This window comes from Geotrypetes seraphini, chromosome 4 (genome assembly GCF_902459505.1).
Source record: "Geotrypetes seraphini chromosome 4, aGeoSer1.1, whole genome shotgun sequence".
NCBI lineage: Eukaryota > Metazoa > Chordata > Amphibia > Gymnophiona > Dermophiidae > Geotrypetes > Geotrypetes seraphini.
The window spans coordinates 95,285,217-95,310,000 of NC_047087.1; the positions used below are offsets into that span (position 1 = coordinate 95,285,217).

Consider the following 24,784-nt stretch of genomic DNA (forward strand, 5'->3'; position numbering starts at 1 on the left):
CCGATCCAGGGCAAACAGTGGCTTGCCCCATGTCTTTCTCAATAACAAGACTATGGACTTTTCCTCCAAGAAATGTCCAAATCCTTCTTAAAACCAGCTGTGCTACTCAGGATTCTCAGAAGAAAAAAGATCTAGGAAAACCTCAGGAAAGCTCTCTAGACGTTTCTGCTTTATTGGAACAATCAGATAGAGAAGCGGCTACTTCAGCCACTCTCTCACTGTCTGTGGCTTTGGTTCCAGACAAAGATTGGATCCTTAAACTTTTTTTTAAAAATAGATCTAGAGACTTCCTGGGTTTCCATATTCAAATTTTTCCTGATGTCTCTAAGGAGACTCAAAAGAGAAGAAGGGAATTTCTAATATTGAAACCAGGTGTGACTCAGATTGGGGGTTTATTTTTCCTTAGATACCCTTGTAAATGTGTAGTGAGGTATCGTACTTTAAAATATGTGTTCTTTGAACCGGCTCATTTGACGGCTTTCTTCTCCATGAAGTGCCTTGAAAATGGAAAAATATCTATGTCCAAGTAATAATTTAGCTCTATTTCAGCATCAGATAATGTGTTTTCTTGCTTATTATTTTGTATTTTAATCACTCCTATTCTCTAATCTTGGATCTTAATTTTGAGGACTAGTGTGTGATTAAGTAGAGAGATATTTTCCTATTATAGTTTGATTTATTTTCTGGATGGAAAGTAATTTAAATATTATGTTATCTTAATTACACTTTCTGTACAAGATGGTATGCTTGTTAAATAATGTGAAAATTTATAAATAAATAAAAAACCAGCTGTGCTATCCACTCTTACCACAACCTCTGGCAATGCGTTCCAGTGCTTAACTATTCTGAGTGAAAAAATATTTCCTCCTATTTAAAAATATTTCCCTGTAACTTCATCGAGTGTCCCCTAGACGGAGTGAAAAGTCAATCCACTTGTACCCATTCTACTCCACTTAGGATTTTGTAGATTTAAATCATATTTCCCCTTAGCCGTCTCTTTTGCAAGCTGAAGAGCCCTAACCTTTTTAGTCTTTCCTCATACAAGAGGAGTTCCATGCCTTTTATCATCTTGGTCCCTGTTCTTTGAACCTTTTCTAGCGCCACTATATCTTTCTTGAGATAAGGAGACCAGAATTGAACACAATACTTCAGGTGAGGTCACACCATGGAGTGATACAGGTGCATTATAACATTCTTAGGCTTGTTAACCATCCCGTTTTTAATAATTCCTAGCATCCTGTTTGCTTTTTTGGCCACTTCTGCACATTGGGCAGAAGATTTCATTGTATTGTCTACAATGACACCCAGATCCTTTTCTTGGGCGCTAACCCCCAAGGTAACTGTGATTTGGGTTATTCTTCTCAATGTGCATCACTTTATATTTGTCCACATTAAATTTCATCTGCCACTTGGACACCCAGTTTTCCAATTTCCTAAGGTTTGCCTGCAATTTTTCACAATCCAACTTTGAACAGTTTATTGTCATCTGCAAATTTAATCACCTCACTCATTCTAATTTCCAGATCATTTATAAATAATAACAATCCTATCTACCATTCGGTTCGTAAGGCTTGGCAATGGACGTGCACTTTTACAACTTTCTTCAGTTAGTTCCCCTTTATTGACGATAAAAGGTAATCCACAATTTCTCCCTGGCTTGGAGATGTCATTGTTTGACTCTTGGTCTGCTAAGGGTTTGGTGTATCTACATCATGTCCTTACCTCAGCTGGACAGATGTGCTCCTTTCCAAATTTGATTCAGAAGTACGGGCTCCAGCCAAAGATGTGTTTCCTTATTTGCAATTACAACATTATGTTCGCATTTTGCTGCCGGAAACTTTAACTAAGACCATTTTTGACTTATTGAAGGAATCGTATTGTTTGGAAGCACAGGCTATGATTCCTCTGTGCTTCCATCATAAATTTTTGTTAGAAGAGGCCTCGGACTATGACTTTGCTTCTTTGAGTGAACGGTAGTCTATTGATTAGGGGACTTCTATTTCTGTAGAGTTGTTACAAACTACATTGAAGTCCTTTAGGCAGTCCTGGGCTTCTATTCCTTTGATTGAATTGCAATATAAACTGCTGATGTGTGTTTACATTCCCCTTCCAGGGCTTATCGTGCGGCCCTTTGTTCAGTTTCTTGTTGTCCTAAATGTAGGAGGGGTGAATGCTACCATGGGGCACATGTTTTATTTTTGTCCTTTTGTGTTGAGATTTTGCAAAATTCTTCATCGCCATATTGCACACTTTTGGAATACGCGTTGTCTACCTCATCAGAAGATACTTTTTTATACTTGAATTTTGACTCATCCTATACCGCACTTTTTTGAAGCATGCATTATTGTTGGGGAAAAAGTCTATTTTGGTTCATTGGTTGGCTGCACATCCCCCTACATTGTCACAGTGGCGGGACAATGTAAGGGGATGATTTCTCAATTGAAGATGGAACATTTGGACATTTCTGAGATGGACTCTGTTAAGGGACATTACCGTATTTTCATGCATATAACGCGCGCGTTATACGTGTTTTTACAAACCGTGCATAACCTTGCGTGGTATACGCGTGAGCGCGTTGTACAAAATTTTTTTTACATAGTTCCCCCCCGATGTCCGATTCACCCCCCCCCCCCCGCAGGACCGCTCGCACCCCCACCCCGAAGGACCGCTCGCACGCACCCCCACCCCGAAGGACCGCTCGCACGCACACGCACCCCCACCCCGAAGAACCGCTCGCACGCGCTCCCACCCGCACCCCCACCCTGAAGGACCGCTCGCACGCACTACCACCCGCACCCCCACCCTGAAGGACCGCTCGCACGCACTCCCGTCCTCTTGCCCCAGCCAACCGCGGCACCCCCGGCCCAGGCGCCTTAGGCCCCACCAGTAGGCGGAGCTTTGGGACGGATGGGCCAATCCGGCCTCATTCCGTCGTTGGCTGCCTGCCGGACAGGCGGGTTTGGCTCCCGTCTGTCCGGCCAACTACACAAAGGTACGGGGAAGGCGGGTGGGGGTGTCGTGGGGGTCAGCCAGGGGGGTCACGGGTCGGCTGGGGGGGCGGTCGGAGGTTCTTGGGGGGGGCGGTCGTTGGGGGGAGGGGGGTTTGCGTCGAGGGCAGGAGGGCCTGGGATCCCTCCTGCCCGTAATATAGTGCGGGGTGGGGGTAGGGGGTCGCCGTGGCCAGGAGGGTTTGGGCTCCCTCCTGGCCCGATATTGTCGGGGAGTTGGGGAGTCGGCGGGGCAAGAGGGCTTGGGCTCCCTTTTGCCGCGATCGTGTCGGGGGGGGCAAGAGGGCTTGAGCTCCCTCTTGCCCCGATTGTGTCGGGGGTGCCGCGGTTGGCTGGGGCAAGAGGGCTTGAGCTCCCTCTTGCCCCGATCGTGTCGGGGGTGCCGCGGTTGGCTGGGGCAAGAGGACGGGAGTGCGTGCGAGCGGTCCTGCGTTGGGGTGAATCGGACATCGGGGGGGTTCAGGTTTTCAGGGTGGGGACAGGACTTCAAGGGGGAGAGGAGAGTAGGGGTGGGCGAAAGGAGAGTCGGGGTGGCCAGAGGAGAGTCGGGGTGGGCGAAAGGAGAGTCGGGCGGCAACGGGAGAGTCGGGCAGCATGCGCGGTATACGGGTGTGCGCGGTATATAAAAATTTCTGTACATAGATTTGTGTTTTCCGCGCGCTATACCCGTGTGCGCGTTTTACACGGGTGCGCGTTATCTACGTGAAAATACGGTAATTACAGCTTACTTGGGAGCCTTTTTGGGCCTCCTTGACCCGGTATGCTCGTAGCCATTGAATATTTGAATGCATAGTGGTTTGTTTTTTTTTCTAGTATTTGTGATACTTACTCGCTTGCTGTCCTGCTGCTCCATGCCCCTTTTTTAATTTGGGTTGGGGGAGGGGGTGGTTTTTGCCTTATGAAAAAAATTTGGTCTGTGTTGTTTGTTGTTGTTTGATTCTGGATTGTGTTTTTGACCAATAAACAGTTTTGAATATAATAATAATAATAACTTTATTCTTTTATACTGCCATAACCAAAAGTTCTAGGCGGTTTACACTAAAAAAAGCTGGACAATCAGTGAAATACAATAATACATTAAAAAATACAAATATTTGTAAAATAGAATTTCAATAATAAAGCTCACTAAGTAATAAACTTATCGAACAAAGTGGTCTTAATTTCTGAAAACTGCAATAGAATAACATAGCTTGCTGAATATATTTACCTAACCAAGATTGTTGCCTACCAGCTTGAAATGCTAGGGTCCTATCTAAGAAGGTCTTATATCTACACCCATTAATTTTTGGATAAGCAAATAAGTAGAAGTTTCTAATTTCTCTTGATGGTCTATGCAACACAAAATGAGGAACAAGGTAAGTGGAGACAATCTCGATATCAGCTTAAAGTAGTTAGAGGAAAATTTGAATAATACTCTTTCCTCCAAAAGCAGCCAATGAAGTAAATGATAATATGGAATAATATGGTCGTTCTTTTTTAAACCAAAAATCAATTGAACAGCTGTATTCTGAATTATCCTTAATTTCCTTAGAATTTTTTTGGGTGCTCCTAAATAGATGATAATACAATAATCTAAAATAGATAAAACTAATCCCTGCACCAATGGTCTGAACGATAAAGGATCAAAATATTTTTTTTGGTTCTTAATTTCCACAATGTAAAAAAGCATTTTTGTACCACTAAGTTCATGTGTTCTGCTAGTGTTAAATGTCGGTCTAGTGCAGTGGTCTCAAACTCATGGCCCAGGGGCCACATGCGGCCCGCCAGGTACTATTTTGAGGCCCTCGGTATGTTTATCATAATCACAAAAGTAAAATAAAGCAGTTTCTTGATCATATGTCTCTTTAGCTATAAATTACAATATTATTATTAAGACTTAGCCAAAAGGAAAGATTTAAACTATAAAGAGTTTTACCTCATGCAAAATTGTCATTTTTTAAATAAAACATTAACTATTTTTTCCGCGGCCCTCCAAGTACCTACAAATCCAAAATGTGGCCCTGCAAAGGGTTTGAGTTTTGAGACCACTGGTCTAGTGTGACTCCCAGAATTTTGATAGATTTAATAATCGGGTACTCATGACCATTAAGATGAAGCAGTGAGTTTGTTATTGTGTCGTTGGGACTAGCCAAGAAAAGTTTAGTCTTTTCCATATTGAGTTTCAGTTTGAAATTAATTGTCCACTGTTCTATCTGAGTCATAATAGAAGATATCTGGTTTAAAATTTAAATAGTAAAATTATTTAGAGGGATTAAAATATAAATGTCATCTGCGTATATATAAAATTTTACATTTAAACTCTGTAATAAATGTCCTAAAGGGGAAATGTAGATGTTGAATAAGGTAGGGATAGCAAAGAACCTTGGGACACACCAGATGATTTGCTCCATGAATGGGAATAGTTACCGTTACAAATCACTTGATAAGATCTTTTCTTCAAAAAACCTTGAAACCAGTTTCAGACCCTTCCTGAAAGTCCTATTGTGTCTAAACAACTCAACAATTTTTCATGATCTACTAGATCAAAGGCATCGGTCCCAGTACAAATCCCTGCTGCACTCTACTGTTTACTCTCCTCCATTGAGAAAAAATGACCATTTAACCCTACCCTCTGTTTTCTATCTGATAACCAATTCCTAATCTACAACTGAACATTGCCATGACTTTAATTTTCTCAGGAGCCTCTCATGAGGAACTTTGTCAGTAGCTTTCTGAAAATCTAGATACACTACATCAGCTGGCTCACCTTTATCCACATTTTTATTCACACCTTCAAAGAAGTCAAGCAAATTGGTGAGGCAAGATCTCCCTCAGCTGAACCCATGCTTACTCTTTCTCATTAGTTGGGCCAGTTCCGAATCTGATGGAGGCCTGGGATCTTGGTGAGAACCCGACATTGGTCAAGCTCCTCTTAGCACTTTTGAAATTAAAGATGGAGACTCCGCAGTCCTCAGCTACACAGTGCTTGCTTACGAGCAGCACAAAGTGCAGACTACATGTTTCCACACTCATGAAGACATTACAAAATGTTAACGGCCCATTTGGAGGCCCCAGAGGGTCCCCTTTAGATGACTAAAGCTATTTCAAAGCTCTATCCAATGGATGCTGCATTTAGCCAATTTTTTGTTCCACAAAGTAGACTTCCTGGTGGCGCAGGCTACCAAGAGTACCTTGCTCCCCACTGAAGGCTGTGTGGTTATTACAGGAGGCCCAGGAGCTTAGACTAGATTTTGATCATAAGAAACTATTTGAAGCTGTGGCCTCAGGTTTAGATGCTACTGCAGCGACTTCTTTTGTCACACATGCTCCAAATTACACCGTGATCTGGAGGTGAAGGCCGGGAAGGATCCCCAGTTTCTGATGTCTGGGGTAGATTATGTAGCTGATGCTCTATATGATCTTTTTGGAGGCTACCTTAAATAAACTGCCATTTAGAGAACGTTTACTCTTAGGGAAAGGTATGGATAATCTTATGGCCAGTGTGCAGGATCGCAAGCTGAAGTCTTTACCAGACAGCAGACCTCAAACCCCTAGGGGGTCAGGGCACAGTAATTTTCAGACCTTCAGACAATATCATCAATTCTCACGAGAACCCTCAGGCTAGAGATTATTTCAACGCTCTAAACAAAGATTTGGAGGGGCCAGGTGCACCCAATTATCAGGATTCTCTTTGCAACGGCTCCTAAGAAGCAGTTATGATGCCAAGCTGTCAGCCGAGCCTCCACACATCAGAGGTTATCGGCCTATTGGGGAGCTTGGCAGAGATCACTAAGGACTGCTGGGTGCTAGTCATTATAGAGGCGGGGTATAAGCTCGAGTTCTTTCGTATCCTGACTCTGAAGCTGGAAAAAGCAGTCAAAATCTGAGCAATAGTGCAAAAGGCTGCTGGATCTGGAAGCCAAGGAGCCTATACCAGAGGAAAACTTGGGCTCCAGCAGATACTCGATATACTTCAGTGTGTCCAAGAGAGGCTCAAAAGACTGGAGGCTGATTGAAGACCTCAAGGTGATAAATGGGCCCTTAAGATACCTCCTTTCTGTATGGCGCTCCAAGCCGGATTAAAGGAAACGACTACAGGAAAGAAAATTAGCAGCTAAGACCTAATTTCTGTTTTCTAGGTGTGAAGCTTTTTGCTTTGAAACTATCTTTTATGAGTGTGTCTTGATTGTTTTTTGTGTGTGTTTTATTTTTTTATTTTGGGGGGAAGGGAGGTCATGCCTCTTGATTTTTCTCGAGAAACTCAGAATTGCTTCTTGTTTTCAAAACTAGTACTTCGAAAGGCACAAAACTCTGCTTACATGCCTTATATTCTGTTTTTTATAGTGAATGATAATGACAAGATGCATTTGTTGCTGGATACACATCATCTGAAAGGATATGGACTGTGGATTGACAATGGTGACTCACCTTCTGGAAAACGTAATAGTTTCATTTTTCTTCGGCTAGCTAAAGATTATGCAAAGGAGATCCAAATACAGCTAGGCAATCCTGATTCAAATTGGTCATGTAAGTAAAGTAAGATTCTTAACTGTCTTTGAAGATTGAAAAGCAGGAATAGTGCAACAGTTAGTGATCTTCCAAGTACAATGGAACCTTGGTTTACTAGCATAAGTCGTTCTAGAAGCATGCTCGTAAACCATTTTACTCATATATCAAAGCGAGTTTCCCCATAGAAACTAAGAGAAACTCGCTTGATTCATTCCACCTCCCATTCCCCCCCGGCCACCAGCGCTGCTCCACCCCACCCCACCCCACAAGACCCCTCCCCCACCCCCAAGGCCACTGGTGCGCTTCCACATCTCCCCCACTCCGCAAACACTGCCCCCCCCCCCCCGCGAACTGGCATTGCCCGCCCAAACTGAAAGCTTACCCCTCAATGTGGCACTGGCACACAGGAGGTGCCGGTGCCCGAAGATTGTGCCTCTCCTCCGACTGAGCCTTGAGCATCTGCGCATGCTCAATGCATTCTGGCTCTCGTTTTCTCCAAGAATCTCAGAGAGAAGCGGGAGCCAGAAGGCCTTGAGTATGCGCAAATGCTCAAGGCCCAGTCGGAGGAGAGGCACGATCTTCGGGCACCAGCACCTCCTGTGGGTTGGTGCTGCGTGCCGGTGCCACATTGGGAGTAAGCTTTCAGTTTGGGCGGGCGGGGGATGCCAGTTCGCGCGGGAGGGGGGCGGGCGTTCGCGAGGGGGGGCGATGCCAGTTCGTGGGGGGGAAGGGGCAGTGTTTGCGGGCGGGGGGCGCTGCCGGTTACTGGGCGGGGGGACTCGCAAATCGAGTCAATGCTCGGTTTGTGAGTCATGATTTGTGAGAATGTTTTGCTCGTCTTGCAAAACACTCGCAAACCGGTGCACTCGTAAACCGAGGTTTGACTGTATATTAACTTCACAGTTGAAATATATTAAAAGCACAGTATCTTAGTGGCTGTTGTGTTAATCAATTCTATGATAATAATGAAGCATGGATGTCCTGGTGAATATTTAGTTGTTTAAATTGTGCTTATTTCTATATTGTTAAAAGATGACAGTGCAAAGGAAAAGTGTCCCCCTTCCCCCCCCTCCCCCATATTCAGCCCATAGTGGTCAGCCCCTTTTTATTTTAAATGCCAGTTGCTGCTGTTTTTTATGTCTAGATAATCACTGTTGGGTCATACCTAATATTGGCGCTGAATATTTGAATATAAAGTGGCCATTGCCACTTATCTGCGTACCGGTGATACGCAGATCAGTACTTGGATAACTTTAGGCCTCTTTTATCAAATTACTGCGGGCCAGTGTGACAATTGCACCAAAACCCTTAGGGATTTAAAGGGATTTGGTTCATTTGCCGCATGGCTTGATTGAAGAAGCCCTATGTGATTATGATTAGGACAGTCTTTTTACTGTCCTAATTTTTATGTTCTAGTGCAAAAAGTATGTGAGTCTTGAACCAGCAGATTATTTTCCTCTACCTGTAAGTTTGTGAGGAAGATGTCATCTACATTTTTCAGCTCTACCTCCTCTGACACTGCTCTATGCCCCTTAGTTTCTCCTTCTACTTACGAGTTGGAGATGTCTTTCTGATCTGTTCTGTTTTCGGTTTATTATTTTGGGGCTTTTTATTATCCACTTTCAGAGAGGCTTTTTGGTGCTACAGAGGTATCCAGGTTGCCTGGGTCAGCTCTGCCTGGTGGAGACACAGACTCTTGGTATCTGAGGTATGTAGCTGGGAGAGACACCCTGTTACAGGGCACCTACTTACTCAGCCTGAACTAACACTTTTGTGGCTCAGGGACTGTTCCCCTTGTAGTAATGCTCAATCCCGCTTGATACCAGAGCTTGAGCGCAAGATGTTTGGCATCTGTGCTGGTCCCTGGGATATTATCAGTTGCTGGCTGGAGTCTGGGCATTTGGGCTCTATCTAATAGAATCTGACTAGCAGCCTAAGAAACAAGCATCTGGAGGATTTCTTGTATGTTTGTCTGAGGTAATAAGTCTTCACCAGCTTCTGTTTAAGCTGAAGCAGACATAGCACCAGCAGCATAGTGAGAACTGGCCATTGTAGCCTATGGGACATATTGGTGGAGGGAGGGGGGATTAATTGGTATTTTGGAGGTTTCTGGGTTTTTGGCTTAGTTTCCCTACCTCCAAAATAAAACCCTTTCCCATATTTTTTGCACTTTTATTTAGTTGTCCTGGGCTGTTTTTTGGCACCAAAATGCTGCTGCGCTGGCCATCTTGGATTTTCAATCCATTTTAAAAGTCTCAATTTTTTCAGCATTACATTACTATATGCTGGCATATCCAGAGTGCAAGCAAAGGATTGTGGGATATTATATTTAAAAAATCTACCCTTGCTGACCCTGGGAATGTTAGTAAAGATAGATTGATTGGCTCTTGCCCATATGTTATTAACAAGAGATCTTTTACTCAGAATGTCACTGCAGGCAGACTAAATGACCTCTAAAAGACAGTACTAAAGATTAACAAAATACCTCTTGCTCTGGACTTCAAAAGATATGATAAAGCCAGGCACTCCTTTTCAATTGAGGGCCATTGTTTCAAACAAATGCCAAATTGTGACACGGAGAGAAACTAGAAAATATGTTAAGACCAGTACTTAAGGCCAACAGTCTTTTGAGATTCATACTTGGACAAACAAAAGGAATACAGCCAGATACTGGAAGATACTATTTTTAGAATGAACGCAGGCCCTGATGCACTAAAGCCAGCGATCGTTGCTAAACATGTTTTGACAGCTTTAATGACAATCGCATTTGCCGACCCGATGCAAAAAATGACTTATCATGTAGTTTTCTGCACGATCGTTCATTCTCCTATCCAACCATGCAAATAAGCTCATTATTATTGAAATGCCATGTAAACTAGTAGAGAGATTGATGCTCTAACATGACTTCCTGATGCACAATAAAAGTGATCGCTTTTAGCAATCCAAAATAAGCGACTGGTCAAGACAAGATAGTTTAGCCCTTTTTTTAATGGGCACAAATGCTGTGCATGTGTAACATGCACAATATTTGACCCATTAAAAACAGAAAAAAAGCAATCCCCCCTGCCGATGACGGCCCCCCCCATGACATCATGTCCTCCCCCATTGCAGTGAAAATGGCAAGAGGGATGCCTATTCCCTCCTGCCAAGGTGATCCCATCCCCCTGCATGAGAAAAAATGGCAGACAGGATGCCCACTGTCTCCTGCCATGCTGACCACCTCTCCCCCGCGGCAAAGATATGGCAGGAGGGATGCCCCCCCGAACCAAACCAGACACTTGCACATCCCCCCCCCCAAAAAAAAAAAAGAGGGATGCCCACTCCCTCCTGCCACCGGATACTCCCCTGAACCCCCCCAGTACCTTTTTTTCTTGAAGATCAAAGCAGGAGGGGAACACATTCCCTCCACTTTTAAGGCCTACTGATCCAAAATGGAGGGCCTTTCCTCAGTCTATCATGTGATGCATGGGGAGGTGCCTAAGGCATCTGTGTCCTCTGTATCCCATGTGATGCATAGGGAGAGGTCTAAGGCAGTGTTCTTCAACCTTTTTACACCTATGGACCGGCGGAAATAAAATAATTATTTTGTGGACCAACAAACTACTAAGACTGAAATTTTTTTTTTTATAATTCTTTATTCATTTTTAAAACTTTCATCAAGTGTACAACAATCATAATAAACACAATTAATCAGAGCACTTGCATATCTTATCATTATAATCTAAAAATACAAATGTAACCCTCTCCCCACCCTCCCTCAAAGCCCTTCATTCATAATAAGAACCTATATTTGTATCCCTCCCCCCTCCCAATACTATATGGTGTATAACTAATAGAAAAATGGCATTTAATCATGACAAAAAGACGTTAATGGCTCCCAAATTTTAATAAAATTATTATAATTTCCATTTTGTATCGCTATTGATCTTTCCATTCTATATATGTGACATAATGAATTCCACCAAAAATTAAAATTCAGCCTACTATGATCTTTCCAATTATTAGTAATATGTTGGATGGCAACTCCAGTCATGATCATTAAAAGTTTATTATTACATGATGATATCTGACTGTTTTTTCTCATATACATTCCAAATATCACAGTATCATAAGATAACGCTACATGGTTTTCCAATAAACAATTTATTTGATCCCAGATTGAGTTCCAAAAGGCTAAGATATGGGGACAGTAGAATAAAAGATGATCCAAAGTCCCTACCTCCAATTTACAATGCCAGCACCTATTGGACAAGGAACTATTTAATTTTTGTAATCTAACTGGGGTCCAAAAAGCTCTATGCAACAAAAAAAACCAAGTTTGTCTCATAGACGCTGACATTGTACATCTCATTCTCCAAGACCAAATTTGTGGCCATTGAGATGCTGAAATCTGATGCTTAATCTCAATGTTCCAAATATCCCTCAGACCATTTTTAGTTTTTTTTTTAACCAAATCACTAATAGATTTATACCACTGTGCGGCCTGGTGACCCAGAAAGTCCGCCTGAAAACATAAGAATTCCAAACTGGACTGAGTATTAAGATTTTTCCATTCAGGGAACACCGCCTGAATGGCCTGCTTCAATTGCAACCAGTGAAAACATTGTGATTTATGAAGTCCAAATTTATGTTGCAATTGTATAAAATCCAGCAGTTTACCATTAGAGATGACATCATTTAAGTTTCTAATTCCTGCAATTATCCAATGTTTCCAGACGATCTTGAAACCGCCAATTTGAATCTTGGAGTTTAGCCATATGGATTGATTAGTTGATTTATTAATAGGAATAGCTGTTAAGTTACTAACAAATCTTAAGGTTTTCCATGTATCCATTAAAATTCTATTTTCTTTGTATAATCTGGGCATCTTGATACTGAGAACATGAGAAAGATGTAAAGGAAACATGAGTCGCCATTCCAAATATAACCAATCAGGAGTATATTCAATGAGCTCCGGGAGGACCCAATACATACCTTGACGTAAAATATAGGCCTGATGGTACCTATAAAAATTTGGAAAATTTACCCCACCCTCCTTAATTGGCTTTTGCAAAGATACTAAAGCAATTCTAGGAGTTTTACCAAGCCAAATAAATTTGATAATTATTGAGTTCAATTTTTTATAGAAAGACCCATGAAAGAATACTGGTATCATACCCATTTGATAGCAAACCACAGGCAATATCATCATTTTAACAGTTTGGACTCTCCCCCACCAAGATAAATGTAATGGATTCCAATGTTCACATAATTCTGTAACCTTTTTTAACAAGTTTTTCATTTTCTTTTACCGTATCATCTACTGTATTTTTAATCCATATTCCTAAATATTTCAATCCATCCTCCTTCCAAACAAAAGAAAATGAATCAAACATACTTTTTAAACAATGTACATTGAGTGGAAGAATTTCAGATTTATTCCAATTTATTTTGTAACCTGAAAATTTACCAAACATTTCTATCAACTCTAACAAACAAGGAATGGAGGAACCTGGATTTCTCAAATATAGTAAAATATCATCTGCTTAAACAGAAAACTTGTATTCCCAGTCATTACGAGGAATACCCTGTATCTCCTTTGTTTGTTGAATAGCTAACAACAGGGGTTCTAAAACTATATCAAAAAGCAAAGGAGATAATGGACAACCCTGTCTAATTCCCCTATGCAATTGAAAACGATTCGATAAATTATTATTAATATATAATCTTGCCATAGGGGAGCTATACAAAGTTTGAATCATTTGAATAAATCCTGGACCTATACCAAACCACTCCAATGCCTGATACATAAACTTCCATTCCACTCTATCAAATGCTTTTTCCACATCTAAAGATACGGCAAAAGCCGGTTCATTCATATTTTTAGTTAAATGTAATGTGTGAAACGCCAATCTAGTGTTACTAGAAGAATGTCTATTTGCAATGAATCCAGTTTGGTGTACATCAATTATGAAAGGGAGAGCCTTAGCCAATCTCAAGGCCAAAATTTTAGCTAATAATTTTCCATCCACATTAATTAAAGATATCGGCCTGTAGTTTGAAACCAAAGTGGGATCTTTATTTGGCTTTGGCAAAACAATAGTCAAAGATTCTGCCATAGTACCTGTAATACAACCCTTATTTAGTTGAAACTGATACAAATTTAATAAATGGGGTAGTAAAGAATATTGAAATGTTTTATAAAATTCCACTGTGAAACCATCCCCACCTGGAGCGGATCCAACTCTAAGAGACTTCAACGCTGTTTCTAATTCTTTTAATGATATAGGCTCATCTAAACTTCTTTTCATATGATCAGGAAGTTTTGGACCCTCTAATAAATTTAAAAAATCCACACCATTTTGAAATTTATCATCATAAGACTCGGAAGAATACAAATCTTTATAAAAATTAAGAAATTGATTTAAAATATTATTAATCTGAGTATGTGTATTTCCTTTTTCATCTTTTATTGCTATTATTTTTACTCTTCTTTTTTTTACTTTAAGATAATTTACAAGTAGTCTTCCCGCCTTATTAGAACTTCCATAATACAAAGTTTGCTGGGAAAACAAATCTTTCCTCATCAATCTTAAAGAAATCTCATTATATTTCCCTTTTACCTTTAAAAGAGCTTGTAAAGTATCTTGCTGCCATTTATCAACTAATTTAGATTCCAAACATTTAATTTCATTTTCCAAATCAGTAAATTGTTTAGCAAATTGTTTCCTTATATGTGCCGAATATGAAATAATATAACCTCTCATAGTAGCTTTAAAAGCGTCCCATAATATTTTGGTACTAATATCCTCAGTAGTATTAATTTGGAAAAACTCAGATACTTTTACCTTAAACTCTTCAAGAAAAGCTGAATCCGCAACCAATGTATTATCAAATCTCCAAATTGATCTATTTAAATCCTGTTTATCCAACCTACATTTGATCCAAACCCCTCCATGGTCCGAAGAAATAATTGGATCAATGGAAGCATGCGTCACCTGTTGTACCAATGAGTTTGAAACCAAAACATAATCAATTCTTGAAAAAGATTTATGAACTTGATAAAAAAAAGAAAATTCCTGATCATTGAAATGAAGTATTCGCCATATATCTTTTAAATCACAAGATTGCACCAAATTCTCTACCCCTAAAGATTTTATATTCTTACTTGGTTTTTTATCCAAAAAAGGATCCATTACAGCATTAAAATCTTCAGCTACAACTAAATTAGAAGCAGCCAGTGGGAGTAATAGTTGTTGTAAGTTTTTGAAGTAATCATTTTGGTTCGAATTAGGGGCGTAAACATTAAACAAAGTCAAGATATTTCCCATTCTCATTTCTACATTAATCCACCTACCTAAGGGATCAAAATCTATCAATTGAAAAGAAGCAGAACAATTACTACTTATTAAAATGGCAATTCCCGCTTTTTTCCTAACTGCAGGGGCAAAAAAACAATGTTTTTTCCAATCCCCTTCGAGCTTCTTTGATTCTATATCCGATAGATGCGTCTCTTGGATATAGTATATATCAGCCTTCTGTTTTTTCAAGAATGTAAGCATTTTTTTCCTTTTTACTGGGTGATTGAGGCCATTAACGTTAAGTGGAAATATTTTAATCTCCATTTTTATTATTAAAAAGAATAAATAAAAAATTAAAGTATGATTATACACCATTTTCCATATCAATTCATCTTGAGAAATACACCTTCCCCAATTAACAATATACCCATTATAAATTCCCCTCCCACCCTTCCCCACCCTACATAATGACACAGATAACTTGGACTTCTTAATTCGTATTGTGAATAACACTATCACCTTACAAACAAACGCTGTCACACAAGTCAGTACTCACTACCTTATATAGGTATTTAAGAGAAAAACGGGGGTCTCAAGTGCTCACAATCAAAGGCCCGAGATATACTTCAAAGCCAGTGAATGATGTATTGAGCTATCATCAATCCCGTTTATTTTCTCTGTATCTTATAGTGGTTAATATTCTTTTTCTTAGTTAATATTCCTTGTGTTTAAATAATCATTCAATAATTTATTAATCCTTTGCCGTTAAGTGCATTTCAAAACTACTTAGCTTATTTTTTCTTTTTCTTTTTCTCCCTCCATTCCTTATTCAGCATCTTCTCCTTGTCTCTCTGTTCCCCCTTCACCATGTCCAGCATATCCCCTCTGTCTCCCTACTCCCTCTACCCATGTCCAACATCTTACTTCTGTCTTCATTCTCCATTCCATGTCTCTCTGCCCCCTGCAAGGTCCAGCATCTGTCTTTGTGTCCCTATTCTTCCAACTCCCTCCAAGTTCCAATAACTATCCTCCCCCAAGGGGATCCACCATCTCCCTTCTGTCACACCAACCCCCTCCCCGGGGGTCTACCAACCCCTTCCCACAACACGTATATCACATTTTCCCCTCTCCTCATAATCCAGCATCTCTTATTCCCTCCCTTGGCTGCTGGCCCCCATCCACTCTTCCAGCATTCGATTGCTAATAGCCCTGCCTTCAACCCTGGTCCTGCTAAACTGGGCAGGACCCTCCATGCCCTGCCATCTCTTCCTTCCTCCCTCCCTCCCTCTCCTCCATGCCCTGGCATCACTAGAGCACTAGACAAACCAATTGAACATGAAGTTAATCTAATGCTGCGTCCTCATCCATCAGGTTTCTAGGTAATATCAATGAGTAGTGGAATGACCTGGCAGGTAGACCTGCTGCCCCACACGCAAGCTCTTTACCTGCTGCTGGCAAGGATCTGGCTGTATTTGTCAGAGGGGGATCTGCCCAAAGTTCAACCCTTTCCTTTGATCTGCATGTATGTAATGAGCCATTAAATTAACAAAAAAAAGGTGAGGGCACAGATTAAAGCTCCCCAAGGGTTAAAAACAAATCTGAGAAGCTGAAAAGAAGATCAGTGAAACAAACAGTTGTTTATGCATCTGTACTGGTAGCAAAGAATGTGCCTGTTGGCCGTCCCAAAGTCAAGTCAAAAGAGTTTTTCGAAGGGTCTCCTGCCGCTCTGCTGCTGTTTCTCTCTAGCTCTAGCGTGAATCTTTTTGTTGAGATATCAGCTGTTAAATTTCAGTTCAGAATCTTGTCTTGCTGGGCACAGCGGGGCCCCGACATGGCAGCCATTCTCATAAGCTGCCGGCGGCTGCCCTGAAGTTTTCTCTCTGCCGCAACTTCTGGTTTCCAACAGGGCAGATCGCCACAAACGGAAAGCTTCAGGGCAGCCGCCGGCAGCGTGTGAGAATGGCTGCCGTGTCGGGACCCCACTGAAAAGTAACAGATCAGGAAGCAAGGGAGATAGAGAGAAGGGAAAGAGAAATTTGGATCGCGGAGCCCAGGGCAGCTGCCCTGTTTGCTCCCCCCTAACGCTGGCTCTGGGGCCCCCTTAACAATTTCAAGCCCTAGGCAAGTGCCTCCTGGGCCTACCCTTTAATTCGGCCCTGGCAGCAATAACAAAGACCAAACCTACCCTACCTTCAATTGTGGTCCCGCTAAATCAGACGGCAAGAACGAAGACAGAAGCCGTGGGACCTTTCCTCTTGCCTGCATTGCTATTCCCTATAAGCTCTGCCGGTCTCAATCCTGCCCCTCAAAAACAGGAAGTCACTTCAGAGGGGGGCGGGATCAAGATCGGCAAAGCTTTAGCGATGCAGGCAAGAGGAAAAGTCCTGGGGCTTCTGTCTTTCTTTTTGCTCTTTAATCCGGCCCTGCCAACACCATCACTGCTATACACCTGGTCGCGTAGATCTCGCCAGCCCTGCGTGGACCGGCAGGAATTTCCTGCGGACCGGTGGTTGAAGAACACTGTTCTAAGGCAAAAGAAAAGATGTGATAGTAGTAAAGGCTGCAACATAAGCAATATCAGCAACTCATTTCTTAGTATTGCAACGGAAAGTGAAACGACACAAAAATCCATACGAAAAAGGAGATTATCGCTGAAAAATAGCTGGAAAGCGATGACCACAAATGCTCGCAGTCTAAGCAACAAAGTTCATGATCTGCAAGACCTGCTATTAGATGCAGATCTAAATATTGTTGCTATCACAGAGACATGGTTCAGTGAATCACATGGATGGGATGCAAACATACCGGGATATAATCTTTTTAGGAAGGACAGAGATGGTCATAAAGGTGGAGGAGTAGCTCTCTATGTAAAGATCAATATCCAAGCGATCGAAATGCAAGGGACCTGGGGAGAGGAAGAAGCGATATGGATTGCTCTGAAAAGAGAAGATGGAACTTCTATCTACAGACCTCCGACTCAATCGCAGCAAATTGATAAGGATCTGATTGTGGATATCCAAAAGTTTGGCAGGAAAGAGGAGGTTCTGCAGTTGGGAGATTTCAACCTGCCGGATGCGGACTGGAATGTTCCGTCTGCGGAATCGGAAAGAAGTAGGGAGATTGTGGATGCCTTTCAAGAAGCTCTGCTCAGACAAATGGTGACGGAACCCACAAGGGAAAAAACGATATTGGATCTGGTCCTCACAAATGGAGAGAGTATCTCTAATGTTTGAGTGGGTGCTCACCTGGGTAGTAGCGATCATCAAACGGTTTGGTTTGATATAACGGCTAAAGTGGAGAGCGGCCGCACGATACTTAAAGTCCTAGATTTCAAACGTACGGACTTTAATGCAATGGGACAGTATCTGAAGAAAGAGCTGTTAGGATGGGAGGACATAAGAGAAGTGGAAAGACAGTGGTCTAAGCTGAAAGGAGTGATAAAAATGGCTACGGACCTTTATGTGAAGAAAATCAATAAAATCAAGAGAAAAAGGAAGCCGATATGGTTTTCCAACCTAGTGGATGAGAAAATAAAGGCGAAAGAGTTGGCGTTCATGAAATATAAAAAAACCCAAGAAGAGGAGAGCAGAAAGGACTACAGGGTGAAACTGAAAGAAGCCAAGAGAGAGATACGTTTGGCGAAGGCACAGGCGGAAGAACAAATGGCTAAAAATGTAAAAAAGGGAGATAAAAATTTTTTCAGATATATTAGTGAAAGGAGGAAGATAAAAAATGGAATTGCTAGGCTAAAAGATGCTAGGAACAAATATGTGGAGAGTGATGAGGAGAAAGCAAATGTGCTAAACAAATACTTCTGTTCTGTGTTCACAGAAGAAAATCCTGGAGAAGGACCGAGATTGTCTGGCAAAGATACACGAGAAAATGGAGTAGATTCTGCGCCGTTCACGGAGGAGGGTGTTTATGAGCAACTTGAAAAACTGAAGGTGGACAAAGCGATGGGACCAGACGGGATTCATCCCAGGATACTAAGGGAGCTCAGAGAGGTTCTGGCGAGTCCTATTAAAGACTTCAACAAATCTCTGAAGACGGGAGTGATTCCTGGGGATTGGAGGAGAGCGGATGTGGTCCCTATTCATAAAAGTGGTCACAGGGATGAAGCAGGAAACTACAGGCCGGTGAGCCTCACTTCAGTTGTTGGAAAAATAATGGAAGTGTTGTTGAAAGAAAGGATAGTGTACTTCCTTGAATCTAATGGGTTACAGGATCCAAGGCAACATGGCTTTACAAAAGGTAAATCGTGCCAAACGAACCTGATTGAATTTTTTGATTGGGTGACCAGAGAGCTGGATCGAGGATATAAGCTAGATGTAATTTACTTGGATTTCAGCAAAGCCTTTGATACAGTTCCTCATAGGAGGCTGTTGAGCAAACTTGAAGGGCTGAAGTTAGGACCCAAAGTGGTGAACTGGGTCAGAAACTGGCTGTCGGACAGACGCCAGAGGGTGGTGGTTAATGGAAGTCGCTCGAAGGAAGGAAAGGTGACTAGTGGAGTCCCTCAGGGTTCGGTCCTGGGGCCAATCCTGTTCAATATGTATGTGAGTGACATTGCTGAAGGGTTAGAAGGAAAAGTGTGCCTTTTTGCAGATGATACCAAGATTTGTAACAGAGTAGACACCGAAGAGGGAGTGGAAAATATGAAAAAGGATCTGTAAAAGTTAGAGGAATGGTCTAATGCCTGGCAACTAAAATTCAATGCAAAGAAATGCAGAGTAATGCATTTGGGGATTAATAATAGGAAGGAACCGTATATGCTGGGAGGAGAGAAGCTGATATGCACGGACGGGGAGAGTGACCTTGGGGTGATAGTTTCCGAAGATCTAAAGGCGAAAAAACAGTGTGACAAGGCAATGGCTGCTGCCAGAAGGATGCTGGGTTGTATAAAGAGAGGCATAGTCAGTAGAAGGAAGAAGGTGTTGATGCCCCTGTACAGGTCATTGGTGAGGCCCCACGTGGAGTATTGTGTTCAGTTTTGGAGACAGTATCTGGCGAAAGACGTAAGAAGACTTGTGGCGGTCTAGAGGAGGGCGACGAAAATGATAGGCTTGCTCCTGAAGACGTATGAGGAGAGACTGGAAGCCCTGAATATGTATACCCTAGAGGAAAGAAGAGACGGGGGAGATATGATTCAGACGTTCAAATACTTGAAGGGTATTAACGTAGAACAAAATCTTTTTCAGAGAAAGGAAAATGGTAAAACCAGAGGACATAATTTGAGGTTGAGGGGTGGTAGATTCAGGGGCAATGTTAGGAAATTCTACTTTACGGAGAGGGTAGTGGATGCCTGGAATGCGCTCCCGAGAGAGGTGGTGGAGAGTAAAACTGTGACTGAGTTCAAAGAAACGTGGGATGAACACAGAAGATTTAGAATCAGAAAATAATATTAAATATTGAACTAGGCCAGTTACTGGGCAGACTTGCACGGTCTGTGTCTGTGTAATGGCCGTTTGGTGGAGGATGGGCAGGGGAGGGCTTCAATGGCTGGGAGGGTGTAGATGGGCTGGAGTAAGTCTTAACAGAGATTTTGGCAGTTGGAACCCAAGCACAGTACCGGGTAAAGCTTTGGATTCTTGCCCAGAAATAGCTAAGAAGAAAAATTAAAAAAAAATAAAAAATTAAATTGAATCAGGTTGGGCAGACTGGATGGACCATTTGGGTCTTTATCTGCCGTCATCTACTATGTTACTATGTTACTATATTTGAGCCAATCAGGGCCTTGGGCCCCTCCCCATGCATCACATGATGTACCGAGGAGGGAAGGCCCACCATTTTGGATCGGCGGGCCTTGAAGGTGGAGATGTGGTTCTTCCCTCCTTCTTTGATCTTCCAAAATAGGTACTGGGGGGTTCAGGGTAACATCCGGTGGCAGGAGGAAGTGGGCATCCCTCCTGCCTTTTATTTGGGGGACGGAGTGGTAATATAGGGGATGGTTCGGAGGAGCACTTGGTGCAGGAGTGGGCATCCCTCCTACCGTTTTACTGCTGCAGAGGAAGGTGGTCGGCATGGCAGGAGGGAATGGGCATACCTTCTGCCATTTTTTCTTGTGCGGCGGCATGGGGATGCCATGGCAGGAGGGAATAGGCATTCCTCCTGTCAATTTTCACTAGCACGGGAGGGGGATTCCTGGTGCTACGTTCATTGTTGCTCTTCAGGGAAGACAGTCATTGATAGGGTCGGGGGCTTATTTTTTTCAGGGTTTGTTTTTTTGATGGGGCAGATATTGCATCTGTGCCCATTTAAAAAAATAGGTTTCCTGACGCGAACAGCTGAGTGGTAGGAGGCTTTCCCTGCCAGCTCTGTGCATTTGTGAGTCACTCTCACAGTGATGAATTGGGTGGGAGAGTTGGGGATTATGACGAATCATTTGCATGCAAACCTTTTAGTGCATGAATAGCTCTTTTTGAAACAGCCCAAAATCAGATCGGTGCAGACCCACACGGTCTTAACGATCCTTTTTAGTGCATCTGGGCCTCAAATCTATAAAGACAAACTTCAAACACCCTGCCTCCTCTGTTCTCTTGCTCCTTCAGCCTTTCACACATAAGAACATAAGAATAGTCTTACTGCGTCAGACCAGTGGTCCATCAAGCCTAGTAGCCTGTTCTCATGGTGGCCAATCCAGGTCACTAGTACCTGGCCAAAACCCAAAGAGTGGCAACATTCCATGCTACTGATCCAGGGCAAGCAGAGGTTTGCCCCATTTCTTAATAACAGACTATGGACGTTTCCTCCAGGAATTTGTCCAAACTTTTCTTAAAACCAGCTACACTATCCGCTTTTACCACAACCTCTGGCAACGCATTCCAGAACTTAACTATTTTCTGAGTGAAAAAAATATTTCCTCCTATTGGTTTTAAAAGTATTTTCCTGCAGTTTCATCAAGTGTCCCCTAGTCTTTCTAATTTTTGACAGAGTGAAAAATCGATCCACTTGTACCCATTCTACTCCACTCAGGATTTTGTAGACTTCAATCATATCTCCCCTCAGCATTCTCTTTTCCAAGCTGAAGAGCCCTAACCTTTTTAGTCTGTCCTCATACGAGAGGAGTTCCTTCCCCTTTATCATCTTGGTCGCTCTTCTTTGAACCTTTTCTAGTGCCGCTATATCTTTCTTGAGATAAGGAAACCAGAATTGAACACAATACTCCAGGTGAGATCGCACCATGGAGTGATACAGAGGCATTATAATATCTTTAGTCTTGTTTACCATCCCTTTTTTAATATTTCCTAACATCCCGTGTTTGCTTTTTTTGGCCGCCACCGCACATTGGGCAGAAGGTTTCATTGTATCGTCTACGATGACACCCAGATCCCTTTCTTGGGTGCTAACCTCCAAGGTGGACCCTAGCATCCGGTAACTGTGATTTGGGTTATTCTTCCCAATATGCATCACTTTGCATTTGTTCACATTAAATTTCATCTGCCACTTGGACGCCCAGTCTTCCAATTTCCTAAGGTAGGCCTGCAATGTTTCACAATATGCATGCGTTTTAACAATTTTGAACAGTTTAGTGTCATCTGCAAATTTAATCGGCTTGCACGTGATTCCATTTTCCTGATTGTTTATAAATAAGTTAAACAGCACTGGTCCTAGTATAGATCCCTGCAGCACTCCATTCCATAGGACATTCATTCATACATACGATCTTTCCTCTGCTCTCTCATATGCACGTTCTGACGCCAACCTCATTCATGCATTCATTCATTCAGGCAGGACAGACAGACAGAGGGAGAGACACACACACAGACAAGACAGACAGAGAGACACACACACAGACAAGACAGAGAGAGAGAGAGAGAGAGACACACACACAGACAAGACAGAGAGAGAGAGACACACACACACAGACAAGACAGACAGCAGACAAGACAGACAGAGAGACACACACAGACAAGACAGAGAGAGAGAGACACACACATAAAGACAAGACAGAGAGAGAGAGAGACACACACACAGACAAGACAGAGAGAGAGACACACACACACACAGACAAGACAGAGAGAGAGGCACACACAGACAGACAAGACCACACACACACTCCTTTGCAATTAATATATGCTCTGTATTTGTAATAAGCCTATTCTTAAATTATATGCCTTTTTCAAACCATCCCTGGCTGCTGTCTTTGTTAATTTACTTCCTTCCGTCTCAGGCCTGAATCTAGGATCCAAACTAGACTAGAGAATACAAAAACACAAAAGATTACACATATTCTTAACTGTCTTTGAAGATTGAACGGCAGAGGCAGTGCAACAGTTAGTGATCTTCCAAGTATATTAATATCACATTTGAAATATGTTAAAAGCATAGAGGGGCATAATAAAAAAAAAACGTTTATGTCCCCTTTTGGCCTAAGGCCCTAAACGTTGAAAGTAGAAGCAGGGAAAATGTCCATTATCAAAAAAAACGTCCAAAAGGAGGTTTGTTTTTTTTAAATAATGGCCTGCCTCTACGTTCAGCTGTTTAACGCCCACACCACTACTGCATCTAAACTTACACCATATAATCACCCTAAAAAAGCCTAAGTCCCAAGCGTCCAAAACAAGGGCTTTAGGCAAAGGAGGGGCAAGTCCTTCGCCTAAAAGCTGGATTCTGTAACCGGTGTCTGTCAAAAAGAATACTGGTTATAGAATCCCCCCCACCCCATTAACGATTGGGCCAAGAGAGAGCCCAAGCCCTCCTGGCCCTGCGACACCTTTGTGCCCGACAGCGATCAGGCCAGGAGGGAGCCCAAGCCCTCCCAGCCTGGCGACTCCCCGGTACCCGACAGCGAGGGAGCCCAAGCCATCCTTGCCCAGCTACACCCCAGCTGAGAACGATTGGGGCAGGAGGGAGCCCAAGCCCTCCTGGCCTGGCAACACCCCGACCGAGAACGATTGGGCCAGGAGGGAGCCCGAGCCCCCCTGACCCGGCGACACCCCACCCTGGCCGAGAATGATCCGAGCAGGAGGGAGCCCAACCCCTCCTGCCCAGGCGACTCCCACCCCCACTATGATACGGGCAGGAGGGAGCCCAGGCCCTCCTGCCCTCGATGCACCCCCTCCCACGATCGACTCCCCCTGAACCCCCGATTGGCCCCCCACCCGCCGACCTGCGAGATCCCCCCGCTGACCCTGCGACACTCCCCCCACCCCCGACACCTCCTTCCCGTACCTGGAAATAGTTGGACGGACAGATGGGTCCCAAACCTATCCGTCTGGCAGGCCCGCCATCCATCGAATGGAAGTCATGGTTGTAGATGCGGTGGTTTAGGCCATCATATGATGGCATACGGTGCCAGTAGAGGGCAGCTTGGCTTTGCGGGACTCTAAAGAGTGTAGGTTAGAGTCTCTTCTTACAGAGTTTTGATGTGACTGCCCTGACAGTCCAGGTGGCAATGTGTAGCAGTCTGGTGGCTTGGGCTTGTTTTCGGTGGTCCGAGCATATCCTTGACTGGGAGTTTGATGACTGGTCCTTGGTGGATCGGGAGTTAGCTAAGATTGGGATAGGTACTTCTTATCTCTCGAATACCATGTATGATCTGTTGCGGGCTTCAGCCAAGTCCATGGCTCTCGGTGTAGCCGCGCACCGTACCCTGTGGCTTCGGGCTTGGTCGGTGGTCGTGGCATCTAAGGCAAAACTTATGAAATTTCCCTTTCAGGGGTGGCATTGCTCGGGGTCATTTGTGTGATTTTCGCCGATACCGCCCTGGTTGAGTGGTGGCTTCCTTTCCTTCCACGAGTCTCCTTGGGGCCGTTTCTTTCAGCACATGCAGTCCTTTCAGGGAGGCCCGTTTGGGGGTTGGGGCATGATTACTCCACCGGTCCCTCTGCTGTCCACCCCACCCAATGACTCCTTGTGGGCTCTTCCCCTGGTGCCAGTGGGCGCTCGATTGTGGGAGTTTTACCAGGGGTGGGCCAATATCACAACAGATCAGTGGGTTCTGGAGGTGATTCAGGATGGTTATGCTCTGGAGTTTTCCCGGCCCTTGTCAGTCGCTTTCTATCTTCT

The 24,784-nt window shown here is 43.1% G+C and overlaps 1 protein-coding gene across 1 annotated transcript in view; it reads left to right on the top strand.

The window, feature by feature from the left end:
* SENP7 (SUMO specific peptidase 7) overlaps positions 1 to 24,784 on the top strand; it is a 286,873-nt gene that overhangs the window by 132,079 nt on the left and 130,010 nt on the right. Inside the window, exon 10 of the mRNA XM_033943657.1 lies at positions 7,332 to 7,514. Within this exon, the coding sequence (XP_033799548.1) occupies positions 7,332 to 7,514 (183 nt within the window). The remainder of the gene's footprint in view (positions 1 to 7,331; positions 7,515 to 24,784) is intronic.